The sequence below is a fragment of the Zingiber officinale genome, chromosome 11A (assembly GCF_018446385.1).
Source record: "Zingiber officinale cultivar Zhangliang chromosome 11A, Zo_v1.1, whole genome shotgun sequence".
NCBI lineage: Eukaryota > Viridiplantae > Streptophyta > Magnoliopsida > Zingiberales > Zingiberaceae > Zingiber > Zingiber officinale.
Window position 1 is genome coordinate 15,857,213 of NC_056006.1, and position 25,420 is coordinate 15,882,632.

A 25,420-nucleotide genomic window follows, 5' to 3' on the forward strand; every position below is an offset into this window, starting at 1 on the left:
GTATCTGTTGGTGCGGTTAGCACTAACGATTTAACCCAGGTTTTGATGAATGACAAATCAGGTTAAGTTAGTTTGGTGTTGTCTGACACTTTGATTGAGTGTGCAGGAGAAGTCCAGACAGGTCGACGGGCTGACCGGATGTCTGGTACGAAGCCCAGCTAGGTCGACGGTCTGACCGGATAGCTGGCGAGAAGTCCAAGCGGGTCAACGGGCTGACCGGACGCTTGGCGAGAAGTCCAGCTAGGTCGATGGGCTGACCGGACGTCTGGCAGGTAAGTGAGGTAAGTCATTGAAGGGGAGTGACTGCGAGGACGCGTTCCCGGGAAGGGAACATTAGGCGTCGATCCGACTTAGATCCATTTCGGATATCTAAGTCGAGATCGTGACTAGATTCCGGTCTCGGAAAGTCAGAATCTAAGTCATACTCTTTGTTATTACTTTGTTTAACTTTAATTATGCTAACACTTTGTTTTGCAGGATCTATTTTGTCTCGGACTAACCTTGTTTTGCAGGAAAGTTGTTCGCTGGAAAAAGGTGGTCCGGGCGCCCGGGAGGCACCCGGGCGCCCTGGAGGCAAAAAATATCCTGACCGCGCGTCACCACTTGGAGCTCACTGGTTGGACTTGCCACGTCTCACCAGGGTGCCTGGAAGGGATCCAGGGTGCCCCGAGCTTCATATAAAAGATGGGGCTGAGGCAGAGATCAGAATCAACTCAGAACTCTCAGACTGCCTGCTCTACTGCTCTGCGCTCCTGCGACGCTAACGAAGATCCGACGATATACTCCTTTTCTGTTCTTAATTCTTGTCGGTATTTTCCTTATTTTGCTAGCATTACTGTACCTTAAATTGTAATCATTTTCGAACTGCTAGTAATTGCCCAACGAAAGTACTCACGGAGTACGGGCCTTCGAGTAAGAGTCGTCACATCCTCTGAACGAAGTAAAATTCATTGTGTCCAATTTTTATTCTGCTGCGTTTATACTCGTTATTTTTCGAATCGATATTCACCCCCCCTCTATCGACGTTTCACGATCCAACAAGTGGTATAAGAGCAGGTACCGCTCTGATTTGGTGCAACCACCAATCAGACAGGGGGTGAAAATTTTTTACGCCTAATTCTAATATGATATTATTACTATTAATCTGGGAAGTTTTTTCTTTTCCTTTTTCTTTCCTCCGTTGTAATTAAATCCATATTGGTGTAACACTAATTTAGATATTCTTATTATCTTTCCCGCACTACTAATCCAAGACCAAGGCTTGGGATATTTTTTTTCGTTGTTTACTTGTGTACAGAATGTCTCAACTAGAAGGCTTTAGCACAGTACGTCCTCCCCTATTCAACGGGGATGACTTCTCGTACTGGAAGAAAAGAATGGAAGTATACCTAAAGACGGATTACGATCAATGGTTCAGCGTTATAAAGGCCTACCGAGCTCCAACCGACAACTCCGGAAATCCACTAGACACGGAACAGTGGACTCCGGACATGAGGAAAAAGGCGTCAACAGAAAACAAGGCGATCAATACGCTACACTGCGGCCTAACACGAGAAGAGCTGAACCGGGTCGGACCACATCAAAATGCTAAAGAATTGTGGGACAAACTGATTGAGTTGCACGAAGGAACAAGCGACGCAAAGGTAATAAAAAGAGACCTACTTTTAAATAAAATATTTAATATAAAAATGCAGGAAGGGGAAACGACAAGTCAACTGCATGCAAGAATCAAAGACGTCCTCAACGGACTCCACGCGATAGGCCACCAGATGGAAAACAGAGATTTAATAAGGTACGCTCTAAATGCTTTTCCTCGTAATAGCTTGTGGGCATCAATCGTAGATGCCTACAAAATTTCGAAAAATTTATCTAAGTTAAAATTAGACGAGCTTTTCTGTGAATTAGAATTACATGAACAAACTAATGCTGGAGCCGAGAAAGGTATTGCTTTATTTGCAGGCTCATCCAAAGAAAAGAAGAGCAAGCTTGAATCTGAAGAAGATTCTGATCAAGATTCCGAAGACGAAGAACACCTGGTGAACCTGGTAAGAAAAATGTTCACCAGGAGAAAAAGAAGCTTCAGCAAGAAGGACCTTCAAAAGATCAGTTCTCCCTCGAAACAAAAGAACGTGACGTGCTTCGGATGCAACAAAAAGGGGCACTACAAGAACGAATGCCCAAGACTGAAATTCGACAAACCGAAGCCAACCAAAAAGAAGGCCCTCAAAGCAACGTGGGACGACTCCTCGGACGAATCTGAGGGAGAAGAGCAGAAACACCAGAGCCACCTCGCGCTGATGGCCCGCGAAGCTAAAACAGAAGACGAGTCGGAAGATGAAGACGGGTCTGAACCCGAATCAAGCCACGAGTCCGTACTCGTTTCCGAAGGCCCGGATGAGGAAACCAAGTGGATTTTGGACAGTGGTTGCTCCAAACACATGACTGGAGATCACACCAAGTTCACTCAACTCACCTACAAAAGCTTAGGAACAGTTGCCTTTGGAAACAACGACAAACTCAAGGTGATCGGAATAGGTAATATTGAACTAAAAATAGATTTCATAATTACAAATGTTCTACTTGTCGAGAATTTTAAATACAATCTCCTGAGTATAAGTCAATTGTGTGATACTAGGTATAAGATTAAATTTCTATCCACAGAGTGTTTAATCAAACATCTAGATAATCCTACTATAAGCCTAAAAGGTTTTAGAAAAGACAACATCTATGCTATCAACTTAACCACCTCTTCAATTAAGTGTTATTTAACACAAAAAGAAGAGACTTGGTTATGGCATAGGAGAATGTCTCACACCAACTTTAGAAATATAAGCAAATTAAATGGACTAGTGAGAGGCTTACCGAAATTACCTAACTTAGATTCAACCATATGTAATGCTTGTCAACAAGGTAAACAAACAAAATCCACTCACAAACCAACCAATCAACCACAAACCTACTCAATATTAGAACTTCTACATTTAGACCTTTTTGACTCCCATGGGGTCAAATCCATAAATGGAAACCTATACTGCTTAGTAATAATAGATGACTATTCTAGGTTTACTTGAGTTAAATTCTTAAAACAAAAAGACGAAACTTTTGAAATCTTTGCAAACTTTTGCAAACAAATTGAAAACGAAAAAGATATTAAAATTAAAAGAATTAGGAGTGACAACGGGGGAGAATTTAAAAATCATAATTTCAACAAGTTCTGTCTTGAGAGTGGCTACCATCATGAATTTTCATGTCCTAAAACCCCCCAACAAAATGGAATTGTAGAAAGAAAAAATAGAACCTTACTAGAAGCCTCTAGAACTATGTTAAATGAATATAACCTACCTAAATATTTTTGGGCAAAAGCTGTAAGTACAGCCTGCTATGTGCAAAATAGAACAACATTAAATAAAAGACATAATAAAACTTTCTTTGAAATATTTTATAACAAACAACCCAACATAAAATATTTTAAGGTATTTGGGTGTCCAGCCTACATCTTAAATACTAGAGAACACTTAGGAAAATTTACATCTAAAGTAGAAAATGGAATTTTTGTAGGATATTCTCTAAACAGTAGGGGTTACAGAATATATAATAAAATTACGCTAAAAATCGAGGAAACCACAAATGTAAAATTTGAAGAAACCCAAGAACAAACTTAACTTCAACCTATTGAAAATAATAATTCTAAAGAAACCAATCAATCCCTAGATCATGAAGAAGATGAACACACTCAAGCAAATCAACCTCCTAGAACTATAAGAATCAACCCTAACCATCCAACTGATCAAATAATTGGTGACCCAGACCTAAGGGTTCAGACCAGATCATCCTTTAGGAACCTAAGTCAAATTTCCCTGATTTCAAAAATTGAACCCAAAACTGTAGCTGAATCCCTACTTGATCCAGATTAGATCATTGCTATGCAAGAGGAACTAGCTCAATTTGAGCGTAATGAAGTTTGGGATATAGTACCACCACCTAAAGATAAGAAAATAATAGAAACAAATGGGTATTTAGAAACAAATTAAGTGAATCTGGGGAAATTACTAGGAATAAAGCTAGGCTAGTTGCTAAAGGGTTCAGTCAAGTTGAAGGACTTGACTACGATGAAACCTATGCCCCAGTAGCCAGATTAGAATCCATTAGAATGCTACTAAGTTATGCAGCCCATAAGGGATTCAAACTATAAAATGGATGTTAAATCAGCCTTTCTCAATGGACTAATAAAAGAAGAAGTTTATGTAGGTCAGCCTCCTGGATTTGAAAATCTAGAACATCTTGATTATGTTTTTAAATTAAAGAAAGCATTATATGGACTTAAACAAACACCTAGGGCATGGTATGAAAGGCTAACATCTTACCTAACATCCAAAGGATTCAACCAAGGTCAAATTGACCCAACCTTGTTTGTTAAATTACTAAAAAATGACATATTTATAGCACAAATATATGTAGATGATATAATATTTGGTTCAACTAACTCAGACTTTTTAGAAGAATTTATCAACCTAATGGAACAAGAATTTGAAATGAGTTTAGTAGGAAAATTGACATATTTTCTAGGATTACAAATTAAACAAACAAATGAAGGAAATTACATTTATCAACATAAATACACTAAAGAATTACTTAAAAAATTCAGAATGGAAAATACAAAAGAAATAAAAATACCCATGGCAGTAAACACAATCTTAGACAATGACCTAAATGGAAAACCAGTAGATCTAAAGTATTATAGAAGTGCAATAGGCAGTCTACTCTACTTAACTGCAAGCCGACCTGATATCTTATTTGCAGTTAGTATGTGTGCAAGATACCAAACCTGTGCTAAAGAATCCCATTTGACTCAAGTCAAAAGGATTTTTAGATATCTTAAGGGAACAACAAACGTAGGAATTTGGTATCCTAGGACCAGTGACTTTGAATTAATAGGATATTCTGATTCAGATTATGCTGGATGCAAATTAGACCGCAAAAACACAAGTGGTGGATGTCAACTACTAGGCCCATCACTTGTTAGCTGGTTTAGTAGAAAGCAACATTGTGTTGCACTATCTACAACTGAGTCAGAATACATAGCCATAGGAGAATGTGTAGCCCAATTATTATGGATGATGCACACCTTAAAGGATTTCAACTTAAAAATCACAAATGTAAAAGTTTTAATTGACAATATTAGCTCAATAAATCTAACAAAAAATCCAGTGCATCATTCAAGAACCAAACACATTGAAATCAGGCACCACTTTATCAGGGATCATGTTACTAAGGGTGACATTGAGCTCAAATTCGTTGAGTCCAAGTCAAACTTAGCTGACATATTCACTAAACCACTCCCTGAAAATGAATTTAGTCATTTACGTAGAAAACTAGGAATGTGTCTAATAGACTAGGAGTTTCGAATTTCAAAAATATTTTCAAAAATGATTGGTTTCAACTCATAGGTTCAAACATGTGTCATTTTTAAAACTTTCCTTTTTTTTAGATTTTCAAATAAAGTTTTAGCCTTAGACTAGTTCAAAATCCTTAGAGAACATGTACCCACAGGACTAGTTTTGAGCATCTCACCAAAACCCTAGGCTTACCTTGCGTGTGTTTGACAAACATAGAAAGGGGTGAGATGCATAGGCCATTTGCCTAAGACTTAAGATGCTTATTTCAGTGCATCGACATAAGTCTGGGCGTTAAATACAAAATATATATTAATCAAGCTAAGGTTGACCTTAACTTGACTAACCAAGTGAAAGCTGCTATCTCTTGATAAGTCAGTCAGTAACAAACTGGTTAGACATTTAATTTAATGTCAGGTTCAGGGGGAGAAATACAACTTAAAATTATTTCTGAAAAAGAATTTTACAAAATCATTTTAAAACTCCTTTATCTACTGTGAATATTTTAAAACTATGTTTGCAAACTAACTCGTATACAATAAGTTGTGTTGGGTTTCACTTTTTATTGAAAATTGATTTTTAGATTTAACTTAGTTTTGAAAATTAAATCTAGTTCTCAAAATTTGATTGTACTTAATTTGAAAGTTAAATTTTGCAAAAAATTAGTTTAAAAAAAAATTACTTTGTTATTGAAAAATTGTGGAAATTAGTTTTTTTCAAAACTTAAGTTTACAAACTAAGCTTCTCAAAATCATTTTCCTCAATTTTGAAAATTGAATCTTTTACAAACTTAGTGTTGAAATATAAATTTCAATCAGTTTTGAAAAATAGATTTTTCAAACTTCGTTTTGGAATTTTGATTTTGAACACTTATGTTTGAAAAGCATTTCAAAGTTGAAACGTGTTTTGAAAATTTAAAACTTAATCTTGAAATTTAGAACTTATATACTTATGTTTGAAAATTAGACTATCTAAACTTAGCTATTTTTATAAAAGCTAAAAGTTTTCAAAAGTTTAAACTCCCCCAGATTAACTTGACATTATTTTTACTTTGTCTGAAGTCTATGTTTACTTAATCCATGCTTATTTTTTGATGAATGTCAAAAGGGGAGGGTTAGGTGGTTAAGTTAGCTGAACCAAACTAAAAATTCAAACTAACTTAAAAACCACATAAATGCATGTTTCTTGCATATGGTTTCACTAACTTAACCAGGTTGTCATTCCATCAAAAAGGGGGAGATTGTTGGTGCGGTTAGTACTAACGATTTAACCCAGGTTTTGATGAATGACAAATCAGGTTAAGTTAGTTTGGTGTTGTCTGACACTTTGATTGAGTGTGCAGGAGAAGTCCAGACAGGTCGACGGGCTGACCGGATGTCTGGCACGAAGCCCAGCTAGGTCGACGGGCTGACCGGATAGCTGGCGAGAAGTCCAAGCGGGTCAACGGGCTGACCGGACGCTTGGCGAGAAGTCCAGCTAGGTCGATGGGCTGACTGGATAGCTGGCGAGAAGTCCAGACGGGTCGAAGGGCTGACCGGACGTCTGGCAGGTAAGTGAGGTAAGTCACTGGAGGGGAGTGACTGCGAGGACGCGTTCCCGGGAAGGGAACATTAGGCGTCGATCCGGCTTAGATCCATTTCGGATATCTAAGTCGAGATCGTGACTAGATTCCGGTCTCGGAAAGAAGGAATCTAAGTCATACTCTTTGTTGTTACTTTGTTGAACTTTAATTATGCTAACACTTTGTTTTGCAGGATCTATTTTGTCTCGGATTAACCTTGTTTTGCAGGAAAGTTGTTCGCTGGAAAAAGGTGGTCCGGGCGCCCGGAGGGGATCCGGGTGTCCGGAGGTCTGGGCGCCCGGGAGGCACCCGGGTGCCCTTGAGGCAAAAAATATCCTGACCGCGCGTCACCACTTGGAGCTCACTGGTTGGACTTGCCACGTCTCACCAGGGCGCCTGGAAGGGATCTAGGGCGCCTGGAAGGGATGCAGGGTGCCCCGAGCTTCATATAAAAGATGGGGCGGAGGCAGAGATCAGAATAAACTCAGAACTCTCAGACTGCCTGCTCTACTGCTCTGCGCTCCTGCGACGCTAACGAAGATCCGACGATATACTCCTTTTCTGTTCTTAATTCTTGTCGGTATTTTCCTTATTTTGCTAGCATTACTGTACCTTAAATTGTAATCATTTTCGAACTGCTAGTAATTGCCCAACGAAAGTACTCACGGAGTACGGGCCTTCGAGTAGGAGTCGTCACAGGCTCCGAACGAAGTAAAATTCATCGTGTCCAATTTTTATTCCACTGCGTTTATACTCGTTATTTTTCGAATCGATATTCACCCTCCCCCCCTCTATCGACGTTTCACGATCCAACAGTATCTTCGTTTTGCATAGAGCTAAGTACTTCTATATTCGGCCGACTATTTAGACTCGGCCGATCTTTGCCTGTCGAACTCGCGTGCTCGTCCAGTCTCTACCTACTCGGTCGGTCTTTACTTGCTGCACGCGATGTATCTTCGTTTTACATAGAGCTAAGTACTTCTATATTCGGCCGACTATTTATACTCGACCGATCTTTGCTTGCTGAACTCGTGTGCTCGGCCGGTCTATTGCGCGCGACCGATTTCCGTTTGCAGAGCGTAAGGTAACACTCTTACCTGGTCAGACCTTTTTTCGGGCAGCCCATTATATCTAGTTGTTTTTTACTCCCCGAGTGTGCCATTGTACCTTTTTCCTGCTCTTTTTGACCTTCCTTGTTCTATTACTCTGTTTCATCGTTGCTACCAGGGATCCACTTATCGTAACCCATATCATCGTATTTTCTAGGATTTTGTTGGCATCGCAAGAATAACCTTGTTTTATCTTTCTTTGCTCTCTTTGTGTCATTGCCAAGCTCACTGAATCTAATCAAGGAAGATAACGAAGAAGTTGAAGCTCTCCTCGCTTCTTCCATCTCTTCTCTTCTCTTCTCTGTTTTCAAAAAAAACAACAGTCTTCTTTTTTCTTTTTTTCTAGCGAGAATTTCTTTACAAGCAGCTCTTTTATTCCTTTGCCTAACCACAAACAACAAGGGAAGTAAGTTATTCCTTTATTCTTTCATGTTTCATTAATTAAAATTCATATTTCATTAATTGAAAGAGAGTTGTAAAATATAAACTTTGTTTTATTATGTTTCTAATTACGATGATTATTTAATTTGGAATGGAGGTCTCATATGTAGCAATGCTAAATATCATGAGAAAGTAAGATCACAATTGATTTTTTTTACTTTGAATCATAGATAAACTATAAGGATCGATGGATCATTGTTTCAACTAGACTTAACTAAGGGCTAAGGTCAAAATTTTTAAATTTAAATTAGTTTTTAGTTCCTTAAATTTAAAATTTAAGATTATGGATTGTGAAAATCCACCTACATTAATGTTTGATTTTGTTTTAAAAAAAATTAATTTATATTTTAAAAATATTTTTGAGTTTTTAAAGTTGAATAATTTTATTTTGTGTTGTATTAATTTTTTTTATTTATTGAATTCGGTTCCACCACTTATCATACGTATTGATCTATATAGGAGCATCATTCGATAATGGAAGTTGACCGGTAAATATCTAGTAAGTATCAGGCCAGTACACATTATCAGAGGAAGCTCCATTGCCCGCAATGAGAAAATAACATGGAGACACGCTCCACTTGAATGCATCAAATACAATCAAAATAATTTAACTAAACTTGGAATAGGAGCAAGTTCCTTCCAAATAAATATCAATTAGTCGGAAGGTTCCTTTCATAATCAATTAATTATATAATAAAAAATTAAAGATATATTTTTTCCCATTTCAAAATTGATTTGGACCATTAATTGAATTGATGAGATGCCTAGCTCCCATTAATTTCCAATTCCTCTCAGAATTATATTTTTAAGTTAAATGCAATTCCAAATATATCTAACTTCCTTCCAACTTTTATTGAATAATCGATTTATCATTAATTCCCATTGATTAAACTTCTTTATTTTTCCATTGAATCTCTCTATAAATTCACGCACCCAATTGAAAATGTATATATCTTCGTTAATATTATCGCAATGGCAGCCATTAGTACCATCTTCCGCCTCCTCCTACTAATCTCCTTCGTGCCATCCCTTTTCTCTCAGGACACTGTCTTCGACGTCGAGCTGGTCCACCGTGACTCTCCCAAGTCGCCACTGTACAACAGCTCGATGACACCCTTTGATCAGCTGCAGGCCGCCGTCGTTCGCTCGGTTGACCGAGCTAGCTACTTTGACAAGCGCATCGACATGAATACCTCCTTCGACATAGAGCTCGGCTTGGAATACAATGGCGGGGAATTCATGATGAGGTTCGGCATAGGCACGCCAAATACGCAATCTGTATTGGGCATCGTCGACACCGGCAGCTACCTAAACTGGGTTGACTGCGCTGGCTGCCAATGCTTCAACTTATCCGGCGCCCTATTCTTTCCTAATGCATCCCTCTCCTACAAGAAGCTATCTTGCTATTCTGATGAGTGCAACAGCTTTAGAATGGGTCGTTGCAATACAGATAAGACGTGCCGGTACCATGCCACCTACAGCGACGGCTCCAACATCGACGGAATTTTCTCCTCGGAAACCTTGAGTTTCACCTCATTAGATACGAACCAAATTACCTTCATTCCAAATATTTTATTTGGTTGCAACTCTCGGTCCTTGCACACCAGAATTGATGACCCTGGTAGCTCCATTGGGTTGGGCCCCAATTCGCCATCTTTGATCCATCAGCTCGCACCTAAGTACATCAGCAACTACTTCTCCTATTGCCTGGACATGTTCGATGGGGGAGATGCCAGCAGGCTCTTCTTGGGGCGCGGTAAACGGACGATCACCGGAACGACAATGGTCACACCGCTCATGACGCAAGATAACTTCTACGCCGTGCAACTTAACGCCATCTCAATCCCAGATGAGTTCGACATCTTCCTTCCTACGAGGTCCAAGTTGAGGGCCGGCAACATCATCTTCGACTCTGGCAGCGTCATGACCATACTGGACACTGAAGTGGTGGACCGGTTGGTGTTGGAATTGACAAATTACATTAGCTTGCCGACCGTGGAGACGGGCCCATTGAAATTGTGCTTCAATGTGTTCTCGACAGAGCAAGAGGAGTTGTTGCCAGGGTTGTGGTTCTCATTTGATGGGACATTGGGGAACTTCAGGGTGAGGCCTGAAAACCTGTTTAGGTGGTTTGATCGGCATGTGAAATGCATGGTGATAGTAGAAAGGAGAGGTGTACAAGTCTTTGGGAATATTATGATGCAAGATGTTTTGGTTGGACATGATCTAGATAAAATGGAGTTGACCATTATAGAGAAAAAGTGCACTGAGTTATACAAACCCTAATAAGCATGTATTTTGTATTTGATGTGCTAAGTTGAGCATTCAAATTTATATTTATGGTCATAAATCATGGAATTTCAATAAAAGGAAATGTGCATTTTTTTTAAATTTTTTTTAATTATTTAATTAGATAATTTAATTGACTAGGAGTAGTTTGATTGAATATAATTTCCTTTCTATCTATCTCTTTTAAATGACACAAATTAATTTTATTTCTAAATACTAGGAGGTGTTTGGAATTTTATATTTAGGTCATTCGAGTTCCATATCCAACTATTGAGAGTGTTAGAGAGGATGAATAATGACTCACACACTTTTATTTCGATTATTGATAGTCAACTCATCTATAAGATGTTAATGCACAAAAAAATAAATGAATTTTACTTTATAGAATATTTCCTCATAATAAAAAATTCTCTCTATTTTGTTAATCCCATATCAACAAAGCCATTCACTAGTAACATACTAGAAAATAACAGATTGGTCTGAAAGCTCTGATCTCTATAAGACTCTTTCCTACCACGATATAAATAAAGATTTAAAACTATTAAAATTTGAGATAATAAAATTATTTAAGAAAAATAATATAATTAATATAAGGGATAATTTAGAAGGAAATAGATTTATATGAATTAAAAAAAATTAAAATTTTTCTAGATTTTATATGAATTTTTGAAGATTTCATTGGGATGGATATCTATGCTATTTAAAATTGGAATTAATTGATTCAATTAATTTTAAGTTTAATTTCCTAAACATAAGTTTCTCTTTTATCCCCTCGAAGACCGTGTCTCTTCCCTCACCCCATGCGTTCGTGGCGTCGTCCGCCCGCTCGTCCGACCTGGTGCTGGCTGCCATCGGAAATCTCCGTTGACCACCTCGAGTGGACCCGAAGTCCGGCATGTCCCGTGGCCACCTTCTTTTCCCTACTGTGCCCTCAACCCCATGTTTTCATAGTCGTTGACGTAGCCGTCGACGATCCTACATCCACCCTTCCTTCTTAGACGTGAAACTAACCTCCCTAACAGAGGCATCACCAGCGAGGTAAAAACTAATAGTTGATTTTCATTAATTAAAGGAATATAGTGTTGATTGACTAATATTAATTATAGTATTAATTGAATGGACAATTATTTATTTTTTTAAGTATCCAAGCCTTCGGGTTAATTAATCTGTTGATTGGTTTGGTTTTACGAAAGTTCTCCATTCATTTGGATAAATCAGAGAAGTGCACATAAAGACCCATCCTGATAGTCAGCATTTTCGGATCCGCTTACAATTACGTAATTTATTTGATGTAATCAGTGAAATTGAATAATTAAAGTTGTGATTGTCCATTTAATAGATTAATCAATTAATTAATAAGGATTTATTCAGGAGATTAATCTAACTTAGGATTAATCATTATTAATGAATTAAGTATTTAATTAATTAAATTTTGGTTTGTTGATTAATTAAATGATTAATTATTAAAAATTAATGATTTATCATTTACTGATAGATGGTTAATTCGTAATTAAGTCAAATATATTATTTCGATGAATGGTTTGGATTATATAATCAATTGAAATAAATCTATCTCATAAATTAATTAACTAAGCTTAGTTGATTTATTAAGTTGTTAACCTATAAATTAATTTGGATAACTTAATTAACAGATGAGTTATCTAGATATGAATTATTTAATCAAGTAATTCAATATTTATTACAATCTAATTATTTAATATTTATCTATGAGAATAAATTGTCGATAGAATTAATAATTGAGAATTAATTATGTCAAAAAGATTAATTAATAGATTAATTAATTAATCAATAGAATTTGAATATTGATTAATAAATCCTTAGATTCTTCGTCTTCTTTATTGGTAGGAATCGAGTTTAAGGCCGATCTTTGACTTGAAGACGATTAAAATATTCTCAGTGTTGTACTTGAGATTTTGATGATCAAAGTCGAACTTCAATAAAAAGTGTTCCTTTAAAATGTTTTATTACAATTTTAGCTTAAAAATCATCTACACTTCAAAATATGATCCTTCTTTAAATGCGCGATCAAACTTTTTTTAGTGAACCTACAAATATAGAGTAAAATAAAGAGTTAATAACATGAATATTTTAAAATATAATAAAAAAGTAAATGTTACAAATAATTATTTAATATAATATTTCTTCCTTTTATTTTAGTTACAAAAGTATAATGCATAAATTTTTTTTAGCGAACCTACAAATATATAGTAAAATAAAGAGTTAATAACGTGAATATTTTAAAATATAATAAAAAAGTAAATGTTACAAATAATTATTTAATATAATATTTCTTCCTTTTATTTTAGTTACAAAAGTATAATGCATATTGGTGTCATTTGTTAATGAGCTTGCAAATGTAAAGTAAAATATGGAGTTAAATAAAATTTAATATTATAAAATATAATCAAATAAAAAGATAAATAAATATTAACAATAATCATTTAAATATAACAAGTCTTGTTGTTTTGGTTATAAAAATATCAATTAAATTTGTATAATCAAAATATTGAACTATTTTCTTTTCAATAGACAATATTGTCAATCTATTTAATTTTTATTATAACATGGTTGATCAAAGATATGTAAAATATCGAAAAATGGCGAATAATAATAAGGGAATTTTTCGAAATTTTTGGAAATATTTTAAGAATTTTTCGGAGCTCGTACGGGCGAGTTAACGAGAATAAAAACGGGGTCCGGAAAAGCCTGTTAAGGCTACCCATTTAAGTAACGAAAAGTTTTTATTTTTCTTTTCCTATTTTCTTTTCCTTTTCTTTTGTTTGTTTTCTTTCATTTGTTTCTCCGCCTCCTCCCCCCGCGTGCCCGAGACTTCGCCGACACCATCCTCCCCGTGCCCTAACCGCTCAAGGCGGTTCTTCTCCTCCCCTTCTATTTCTCACTTTCCTCCCGAATCCTCTCCCCTGGCCGACGCAGACGCCGACTCCTCATTTCACTGCCGGCGCCGCCCGATCGGTGACCACCCCAGTCCGACGCCACTGATCGACGGTGCCGCTCCTACTCAGCCCATCTCCTTCTCTGAGTCGCCAGGTGAAGCCCTAGTGCCGCTGTCGACGCCGAAGCAAGGGCATTTCTGTCCTTGCTGTGCCCTAGCTTTCCTCTCGCCTCCCCTGTGCCCAAGCACCGGCACCATTTCAACACTTCCTTCCTTGAGTCGTGCCCTAGCGCTGTTTTCCCTTGTTTGCGTCATAGAGCATTCATTCGCCAACACTCGAGTGCACTCCACAGCCTTGGTGGATACCAGCATAGAGCGTCGCCTGTCTGAAACCGACTCCGGCCAGTCGTGCTTCCACCTCATCCGGTTGTGCCTCTCGAGTGGCCTGCTCTGCGGTATCACATTACCACCAGTCTCTGTTTTGGGTTTCTGCCAGCACAGAAGGAAAGGGGAATTAGGTAATAATTCTTGTTCACTTGTACCACGATGTAGAATTTGGTATCTTACTGTAAGAACTCCTGATTGATTTATGTTGGGATTGTTTTCTTCTGGATAGCAGTGGACGATTGGTCCGAAGTTGTTGGATTCCAGCCACCACAGCACATAATAGCTGGTTATTTTCTTGATCACCATTTTGATTAGATCAGTGTAAGTGTTTTCGGCCAGTGAATTTCTGTTCTGTAGACTTGGATTGTTAGTTGTGTTAGAAAGAGATGTTTATGTAGGTTGAGTAGGATCTTATCCTATTGGTTATTGAGATTTTATTTAGCTATTCGTTGAGTTCTAGCTAAATAAATGTATGTATATCGGTTGACACAGGACTTTGACGCGAGACGAGTATCTCGACGTCGGATTTGGACCGATTGGACTTTTCCTATTGGAGGCGGGTACTTTGACTTTATGTCTTTTGATATGCATAATAATGTTTTTAACATATAGCAATAATTATGTTCTCATTTGCTTCGGTTGAACTACCCGACCTGTTACATGCTTGTTTGTTTATTGTTATGCACATCATGTTATTATTGACCTGATTATACATGCTTATAGGGGTAGTGACATATCCATGTTATATATTATGTTCAGGACCTAGGGTTTATTTGATATCCTATCTGATCTGTGTACCTTTTGATTTGATTCCTTGTCCTGTGGTACACGTTTTGTGTTTATATATATGGTTATTGTTATGTTGTTCGTGATATTGTCATGTTTAGTGTCATGCATCATCTTGCATGATTGCATGCTGTGCGATAGACCGTTCCATTATTGTCGAGCACATCGCCAGTTATATGTATCCGTACACACCACCACTCATGGATTAGTGGTAGATCAGACAAGTGTGTGACAGATCTGCTGTTTGGCTCCGTTGGTATGGTGACTCAGCGTGGTAGCCGGCAGACAGTTCTGCTCTGTTTGGCTCCGCTGGTTTAGTGTAGTAGCGTGGTAGCTGGCAGGCGGTGGACTTTGTTTGGTTCCGTTGGTCCGCTCATGGGTAGTGTGACGCAGCATGGTAGCCGACAGAGATTCCTCCCCATTATCGTGTACCGAGAGATGATAGCATTACGCTCCCCATTTATGATTTGGGGTAGGAGTATATGTGTACTCCGACAGCATCCCGTCCACTCGGTCACTCATCAGGGGCAGTGATGTCAGAGTGCACGGTTGTCACAGCCCTACCCACTCGGACTCACCATTGTGTGTGAAATGGCTGACTGACGTCAGGGGTGACCATGTCATTGGCATCATATGCATGATGCATTTATTGCTTGTGTTTGTTGCATTTACTTGCTGCATTTATATGGATGCATATGTTTGACATGCATACAGGATTATGACACTCTCGGTCTGACGACCCTATTATCCTTATACCTTGGTCCTGGTTAGTACAGTTTTCTCCTATATTCCTCAGTTGCATTTATCCTTCTTGTATCAGGAGACTGTACGCATGATTAGTGTTAGTTGTTATTTCCTTTATTATGCATATCAGTTGATACCCGCTGAGTGTTGGACTCACACCCTCCTCCGTTGTTATTTTCAGGTTGATGCTGTCCAGAGAGTTCCAGTCGCTAGTGTTGGAACCCCAAGGTTGTTTTGGTGTGATCAACATGTTAAGTTAGGTCCTGTGTGTTTCTAACCTTGTGTCTAAGTGTGCAGGAGCTTAGGAACACAGGTAGTCGAGCGGAAGACGCAGCTAGCGAGAAGGACGGCACACGATGAGTACACCGGTGGACGAGAAGGAAGCGCGGTGGTTCCGAGGGACGAAAGCGCTCGAGGAGCAAGAGACAGAGCTAGCGAGAAGGTCGGCAGAGGAGGAGCCGACGGGCGATGAGTATCTTGGCGGACGAGAAGGAAACACGCGTGATTCCGAGGGAGGAGGGAAGCCCGCTCGAGAAGGCCGGAAGTTGGGTTGGGTGAGCCCTTTTCCGGATGGTAGAGATCACCCACCTGAGGAGAAGAACCGGACCGAGGCGGATCGAACTGCAGAAGAGGTCCGACAAAAAGTCAATGGTGTTGACTTTGGGCTCGGGCGCCGGAGGCAGGCGCCGGAACCCTCCGGCGCCGGACCGATATTTCACGGATCGAGTCAAACTCGATCGAGCGTCAGGATAAAATTTATCCCCGGCGCCGGAACCCTTCGGGCATACGACCAAGCTATAACTATAGCCTTGGTCCGAAGCTTAATCAATCGAGAACTCAAGCATTCTTTCTACACTTGTACGCTTTTCTGTTTAAGCTTCTGTTTTCTAGGCTTCTCCTGAAGGAGATACTAGTCTTCGCTTTCTTGGATTAACAACCTTCGGTTGTAACCAAGTAAATCTCGTTGTTTCTTTTCGCTTTTATTTATTTCTCTTATTTTACAAGTGTTAGTTTAAGAGTTCGAGAAGGGTGTTTGCGTTTTGATTTTTCGGGCTATTGACCCCCTTCTAGCCGTGACGGTCATCTAAGTGATATCGAGGAGGCGCCGGAGGACTAACCGAGCGAAACAACGCGATGGCGGACCAAGCATCCACCCGCCAAAATATGAAGGGGACTTCGCTACGAAAAAACCGATGCACGTATTTCTTACTACGGATATTGAATTATTTTTAACAATGAAATTTGGCTTTGAAGCTCCAGGAGGACAAGGAAATAGATAAATGGACAAAAGGAGCGGGCCGACTTCGTGGCGACAAAGTAGAGTACCATCTGCTAAGTGTCCTTCCGCCTCAAGAAGTCAGATCGGTAAATATAACTCCATGAAGGAACTTTGGGAGAAGTTCCTCAGCGTGAAGAGTACGTCAAGCCAAGCTCATTGGGCGAGATCTGCCCATGATCGACTCACCACTGCGACTTGGGAAGACGAGACAATCGTACATGCACTCCGAATAAAAGAAATCATCACGGACTCACGAATCTCGGAGAAGAGGTAAGTAACCGAGATTCTCAGGTACGCTTTAAATTCCTTCCTAGAAATTCAAAATGGGCATCACTAGTAGATGCATTTTACATTTCTAAAGATTTAGAAAAGACTTCATTAGAAGAATTCTTTCAACATTTGAAGTGCATGAGTCAAGATGTGCGGGAATGAAGGAGCCTAAAAACAACGTCGCCCTCGAAGCCTCGAGGCAGAGTCGGAATCCTCTCTCGACGGCGAGGAAATGGTAATGATGGTAAGAAGATTCAAGAAACTTTGTAAATCCGGATCTACTAACCATCCGTAGGGAAAGAAGAGAAGAACGATCCACTGCTACCATGCGACGAAGAAGGGCACGTCGAGGACAACGCCCCAAGTGAAGAACAAGGACAAGGAGAAGGGTAAGAAGCCTATCCAAAGCGAAAGGCCCTAAAGGCGACGTGGGACGATACATCGTCCGAATCGAAGTCGAAGCTTTCTCCGGACTCGCACTGATGGCGAGTCTTCAAGCTCTTCCGAAATGAGCATCGAGAGCATCGATGAAGGGGGAGACACGTCAGAAGGAAGCAGCAGCTCAGGGGGAGAAACGGACAACGAGATCGACAAAGTAAGTCAGGTACGATCTCTTCCTCCCGATAAAATGTTTAAATTCGTTAAACTTTTAACAAAAGATTGCTGCAAGTTAGAAAGTGAAAATAAAAATTTAAAAGTAATTCTAGCTAAATCTTGTCTCTTAGAAGAATTAGATAAATCAAAACTAGCAAATGAACAATTGAAACTTGAAAATGATGATTTGAAAATTCAAGTAGATAACTTGAAAAACTATGCATGTTCATCTAAAACTAATTTTAGAAGATTTAATAATTTAAATTGGTACTTTAAATATCACCCGGGACAAATTAAGAATATTTCAAGAAAATATGTCCCTAAAAATTTTTTGGTTAATCCAGTAGGTTGGAACCTATATTGGGTTCCGAAGTCATGCTTAAATTAATTTTAAAATTAAAATTCGCGCTTTAAGTGAGAAAATTAAACAAAGAATTTCTTTATGAGGTTTTGTCAAGGAAGTGGTTGTTGCTCCAATAACCAAGAAGGCTTAGTGCCTCGCCACGACCTGGAGCCAAAATATTGACATAAATGTTTAATTAACTTACTAATAAAGTATTAATACAAGAATTAATTAGTGTTTTAGAAAGGGTTATTCAAAACATTTTATTTCAATTTAGAAATTTACTTAGAATTTTTTTTTTTTTGACTTAGTCATTTGTTTTTTTTTAAAAAAAATGTTCTTAAAAATTCTCAAAAATCATTCTTTCTTAAGTTAAAAGATTTTCTAAAATTAGAAATTTATGCTCAAATTACTTAGAATTTTTTTTATTTTAAATATTTTTTCAAATTTACTAAATCTTTAATCCTTAGATTGTTTTCTTGGAACCCCATTTTTTGTGATCAAAGGGGGAGAAGGGAAAGTATAAGTCTAGGGGGAGGTAGATAGATTTAATTTTTTCTATCTTTTTGTACTTAAATTGTAAATTAAGTTAAGTTACTTAATTTTATTTAAAGTCTATTTTACCCTATCTTAACTTGGGTTGATCACACCAAAAAGGGGGAGATTGTTGGAACCCCAAGGTTATTTTGGTGTGATCAACATGTTAAGTTAGGTCCTGTGTGTTTCTAACCTTGTGTCTAAGTGTGCAGGAGCTTAGGAACACAGGTAGTCGAGCGGAAGATGCAGCTAGCGAGAAGGACGGCAGTCCTAGGGACGAGGTGCTGCGGAAGAGTACACCGGTGGACGAGAAGGAAGCGCGCGGTGGTTCCGAGGGACGAAAGCCGGAGCAGAAGATTGCTCGGAGAGCAAGAGACGCAGCTAGCGAGAAGGTCTACGACCGAGGAACGAAGACTGCGGATGAGTATGCTGGCGGATGAGAAGGAAACACGCGGCAATTCCGAGGGACGAGAAGCCGGAGGGAAGCCCGCTCGAGAAGACCGGAAGTTGGGTTCGGGTGAGCCCTTTTCCGGATGGCAGAGATCACCCAAGTGAGCGGATCCGGAGGAGAAGAACCGGACCGAGGCGGGACTGAACCAGAGAAGAGGTCCCGGACGAAAAAGTCAACGGCTGTTGACTTTGGGCTCCGGGGCGCCCGGAACAGTCCGGGGCGCCCGGAACAGTCCGGAGCGCCCGGACCCAGTATTTCCACCAGATCGAGTCAAAACTCGATCTGAACGTTGGGGGATAAAATTTATCCCCCCAGGGCGTCCGGAACCCTTCCAGGCGCCCCGACCAAGGCTATAAATATAGCCTTGGTCCAGAAGCTTTCAATCAACTGAGAACTCAAGCATTCTTTCTACACTTGTACGCTTTTCTGTTTTAAGCTTCTATTGTGCGCTTCATTGCTGTAAAAGGCTTCTCCGCCTGAAGGAGATACTAGTGCTACGCTTTCTTGGATTAACAACCTTCCCGGTTGTAACCAAGTAAATCTCGGCGTGCCTTTTACTTTTCAGCTCTTATTTATTTCTCTTATTTTACAAGTGTTAATTTAAGAGTTCGAGAAGGTGTTTGCGTTTTGATTTTTGCAGGGCTATTCAACCCCCCCTTCTAGCCGGCCCAACGGTCATACAGCTAGTCCCCTGCAGTCCACAAGGATGTTTATTTGCCTTTTGGTGTCTTTTACTAGACTATGTTGAGACTTGTTTTATTTTGATACACTTGGATCTTATATAGACATTGTCGATGAGTTTTTATTTGGATTTATTTTACTACATGCTTGCCTGGACGACAGAAGAGGTAAGTTGATCTTATTGTCGGATTTGAGCTTTACGAGTGTAGTGGAGTAGGAATATGTTTTGAGCTTTATGGGTATAGTTGAGTAGGGTTGTTTTTGAGTCATATTATCACTGTTACAGTTTGTTAAATTATTAACTGCATGGGTGATTGTTTATATTATTGTTATTGTTCCGGCCGTGTTGGCCGAGGTATATGTGGCCCAGAGGGCGATGTAGAAAGTTTCAGATTGTCCGCCGTACAGGGGGGATGCTGTCGAAATTTCTTCGGACAGGGACTCATCCGGACATGACAATTTATTTGATATCAGAGCAAAGGTATACGATCCTTTCTTTTCATATTTTGGATATTTGGGATAACCTGATACCAATTTATTTGGTATCTGAGCGCCAGGTTGGCGATACTTGTTTTGATTTTCGTGTTATGGATTTTCGAGATTTATCTGATACCAATTTAGTGGTATCAGAGCGGGTTACGGATACCTGCTTTTGGTGTTTTGGATTTTTGGGTTAGTCGGGTTTGCGAGTTAAACCGGGTATTCGTTTCAGATTTGTATAGATTCCCGTTGGTTTTCTTGTACAGAATTTCGAAGTAAAAGGGGACTGGACAGTGACGGAACATCTCCAGACAGCAAATATGTATGATTAATTTTATAATTTTGGTACCTATATTTAATACTGGGGTAGTATAGATATCCTTAATGGTCATAAGAGATATGTTTAGTAATGAGGGAATGTTTCTCTTATTGTGGACCAAAAGAATAGAAAACAAGATAAATGAATTACTGAATATGAAGGGTATTCTAATGACAACTTGTATGTCTCGAAGTTGATTCTGCATGAGGAATGACCTATGATACATAATCTTACCTTACTTAACATGAGACTGGTTTCAACACTCGAATCTATGTCAAAGATCACACAATAACAATTTTACAGTTGCATCATGTCTCACCTTATATTCTGTAAGGAAAGGACAAAACAAACAAAAACAAATGTTCATGTTTGAAGCTTAGATATATAGATAATGACATGTCAAAATAGTGAGTTTGGATCAAATTCTGGAATATGTCAAGTGTCCTAATGGAACAGGTTTAGTCTGTACATGTAACCATTGCCAAACAATTAGTTACCATCCTTAGGTAGTGTCAATTCCAAGAATGCTACAGTATAATTGCTGGCAAAGTTTGAGTAGTTATATTTAAAGTAGCCTCAACATTCTCATTTATCTAACTCTACTGTTATTCTGTTAACGTTCAATCACCAAAAAATAAGTGATCAAGGGTTAAGTTAAAGACATCAAAGCAGTAGTAAATATCTGTCTTGATTTACATCAACTGTCAAGTTTGCAATGAGATACCAACTTTGTCAAAAGACGTCAGATAATGAATATTACAGCAACATTCATATTTGAATGCTCGCAGTCTGAATTAGGTAGCTGTTGAAGTTTAAAAGTCATAAGGTCACACATTCAGAAAAAATCAGCTATTTGGAATTCCAACTAGGGATGCATAAGACTCGGAAAGATCACTAGCATAGGCTAACGGGAAGCGTGGCATGCTGATTGAACAATTGGTAGTAAATCTCTCTCTCTCTATTGGCAGCCACTGTAAGGTTTGTGTGCCAGCTGAAACCGTTAATTATTGAGGTTGATATTTGGTTATGGTAGGCTACTGTTAATTTTTTTTTTTTCACTTGATGGTTCTAGTTTATTAATCCATGAAGAAAATGGATTGTTGTGTTGTTGATTTGTTCGTCTTCAGTCAATGAATTTGTTAGGTTGTCATGGTTAATTCAGACTTAATAGAGACCATGTTAATTCAGACTTAACAAATCCAAATAAAATCCCAAGATTAGATTAAACAAGAGAGCAATCTATATATATAGATACTCATGGTTGATTTTTTTTAGTACTGGAAATGGTCGCGTTCGACATTATCCTTGGCATGGATAGTTGTTCGCATATCATGCCACTGTTGATTGCTAAACGAGGGTGGTCACATTCCGACCATTATGAGTTTTTGGTAATGCCATTTGGGCTTACCAATGCTTTAGCGGTATTTATGGATTGTTGTGGTGGAGCATTGCTCCCACATGTTATGGATGGTTGTGGTGGAGCGTTGCTCCCACATATTGAGGATTTCTTGTGGTAGAGCGTTGCTCCCACATATGTAGTTTTTCTTGTGATGGAGAGTTGCTCTCACATTCGATGATCTATTTCTTTGGGTGATTTGTAGCTAGTGATCAGATTTCAGACTTGTTGTCGTGGATCTTATAGTTGAGTATGCCTGTTGTACGGGCATTATGAGTTCTAGGTTTTACCATTTAGGCTTACAAAGCCCTAGATGTTTTCATGGACTTGATGATTTCGGTATTCCTAGGTTGTTTGGATCGGTTTCCATTGTCCTTGTTCACAATGTTGTAATCTATTTTTGATCCGAGCTCAATACCCTCATCTTTTCACTTGAGGTACGTGATTTAATTTACCGTTCAACATTTTGTACTCTTTATCTGTTGTTAGTATTTGCTGATGATAGATAACGAAATTTGGGGACCAAATTTTTATTAGTGGGGGAGAATGTAAAATACCGAAAAATGGCAAATAATAACAAGGTAATTTTCCAGAATTTTTGGAATTTTTTTTGGAATTTTTCGAAACTCGTACGGGCGAGTTAACGGGGATAAAAATGGGGTCCGGAAAAGCCTGTTTAGGCTACCCATTTAAGCGAGGAAAAGTTTTTATTTTTCTATTCCTATTTTCTTTTCCTTTACTTTTGTTTGTTTTCTTTCATTCGTTTCTCCGCCTCCTCCCCCCGCGTGCCTGAGACTTCGCCGACACCATCCTCCCCGTGCCCTAACCGCTCAAGGTGGTTCTTCTCCTCCCCTTCTATTTCTCACTTTCCTCCCGAATCCTCTCCCCTGGTTCCTTGATCCCTCTCCCGAACCCTTTCCTTCCACCATCGCCCGATCGACGCCGCCCTCTTCTCCCATCTCCTCTCGTCGCCGCCGACCACCACGGCACGAGGGCGTTTCTGTCCTTGCTGTGCCCTAGCTTTCCTCTCGCATCCCCTGTGCCCAAGCGCCGGCACCATTTCAGCACTTCCTTCCTTGAGTCATGCCCTAGCGCTGTTTTCCCTTGTTTGCGTCATAGAGCGTTCATTCGCCAGCACTCGAGTGCACTCAACAGCCTTGGTGGATACCAGCATAGGGCGTCACCTGTCTGCAACCGACTCCGGCCAGTCGTGCTTCCACCTCATCCGGTTGTGCCTCTCGAGTGGCCTGCTCTGCGGTATCACATTACCACCAGTCTCTGTTTTGGGTTTCTGCCAGCACAGAAGGAAAGGGGAATTAGGTAATAATTCTTGTTCACTTGTACCACGATGTAGAATTTGGTACCTTACTGTAAGAACTCCTGATTGATTTATGTTGGGATTGTTTTCTTCTGGATAGCAGTGGACGATTGGTCCGAAGTTGTTGGATTCCAACCACCACAGCACAGAATAGCTGGTTATTTTCTTGATCACCATTTTGATTAGATCAGTGTAAGTGTTTTCGGCCAGTGAATATCTGTTCTGTAGACTTGGATTGTTAGTTGTGTTAGAAAGAGATGTTTATGTAGGTTGAGTAGGATCTTATCCTATTGGTCGTTGAGATCTTATTTAGCTATTCGTTGAGTTCTAGCGAAATAAATGTATGTATATCGGTTGACACAGGACTTTGACGCGAGACTAGTATCTCGACGTCGGATTTGGACCGATTGGACTTTTCCTATTGGAGGCGGTTACTTTGACTTTATGTCTTTTGATATGCATAATAATGTTTTTAACATATAGCAATGATTATGTTCTCATTTGCTTCGGTTGATCACTACCCGACCTGTTACATGCTTGTTTGTTTATTATTATGCACATCATGTTATTATTGACCTGATCATACTTGCTTATAGGGGTAATGACACATCCATGTTATATATTATGTTCAGGACCTAGGGTTTATTTGATATCCTATCTGATCTATGTACCTTTTGATTTGATTCCTTGTCCTGTGGTACACATTTTGTGTTTATATATATGGTTATTGTTATGTTGTTCGTGATATTGCCATGTTTAGTGTCATGCATCATCTTGCATGATTGCATGCTGTGCGATAGACCGCTCCATTATTGTCAAGCACATCGCCAGTTACATGTATCCGTACACACCACCACTCATGGGTTAGTGGTAGATCAGACAGGTGTGTGACAGATCTGCTGTTTGGCTCCATTGGTCTGGTGACTCAGCGTGGTAGCCGACAGACAGTTCTGCTCTGTTTGGCTCCGCTGGTTTAGTGTAGCAGTGTGGTAGCCGGCAGGCGGTGGACTTTGTTTGGATCTGTTGGTCCGCTCATGAGTAGTGTGACGCAGCGTGGTAGCCGGCAGAGATTCCTCCCCGTCATCGTGTACCGGGAGATGAGAGCATTGCGCTCCCCCATTTATGATTTGGGGTAGGAGTATGTGTGTACTCCGATATCATCCCGTCCACTTGGTCACTCATCAGGGGAAGTGATGTCAGAGTGCACGGTTGTCACAGCCCTACCCACATGGACTCACCATTGTGTGTGAGATGGTTGACTGACGTCAGGGGTGACCTTGTCATTGGCATCATATGCATGATGCATTTATTGCTTATTTTTGCTGCATTTACTTGCTGCATTTATATGAATGCATATGTTTGACATGCATACAGGATTATGACACTCTCGGTCTGACGACCCTATTATCCTTATACCTTGGTCCTGGTTAGTACAGTTTTCTCCTGTATTCCTCAGTTGCATTTATTTTTCTTGTATCAGGAGACTGTACGCATGATTAGTGTTAGTTGTTATTTCTTTTATTATGCATATCAGTTGATACCCGCTGAGTGTTGGACTCACACCCTCCTCCGTTGTTATTTTCAGGTTGATGCTGTCCAGAGAGTTCCAGTCGCTAGTCTCCTGCAGTCCACGAGGATGTTTATGTGTCTTTTGGTGTCTTTTACTAGACTATGTTGAGACTTGTTTTATTTTGATACACTTGGATCTTATATAGACATTGTCGATGAGTTTTTATTTGGATTTGTTTTACTACATGCTTGCCTGGACGGCAGAAGAGGTAAGTTGATCTTATCGTCGGATTTGAGTTTTATGAGTGTTGTGGAGTAGGAATATGTTTTGAGCTTTATGCGTGTAGTTGAGTAGGGTTGTTTTTGAGTCATATTATCACCGTTACAGTTTGTTAAATTATTAACTGCGTGGGTGATTGTTTATATTATTATTATTGTTCCGGCCGTGTTGGCCGAGGTATATGTGGCCCAGAGGGCGATGTAGAAAGTTTTAGATTGTCCGTCATACATGGGGGATGCTGCCGAAATTTCTTTGAACAGGAACTCCTCCGGGGCGTGACAGATATGTTTTAATTAACTTCAACTTAGAAAACTACTTTCTATATATGCCACACTATAA

General features: G+C 39.3%; 1 protein-coding gene across 1 annotated transcript; it reads left to right on the forward strand.

The window, feature by feature from the left end:
• The first annotated feature begins 9,476 nt into the window (after positions 1–9,476).
• On the forward strand, positions 9,477–10,790 carry LOC122031254 (probable aspartic protease At2g35615). Its single transcript, XM_042590389.1, has one exon. The coding sequence runs from the start codon at positions 9,477–9,479 to the stop codon at positions 10,788–10,790; it is 1,314 nt and encodes a 437-aa protein (XP_042446323.1).
• The last annotated feature ends 14,630 nt before the right edge of the window (positions 10,791–25,420 follow it).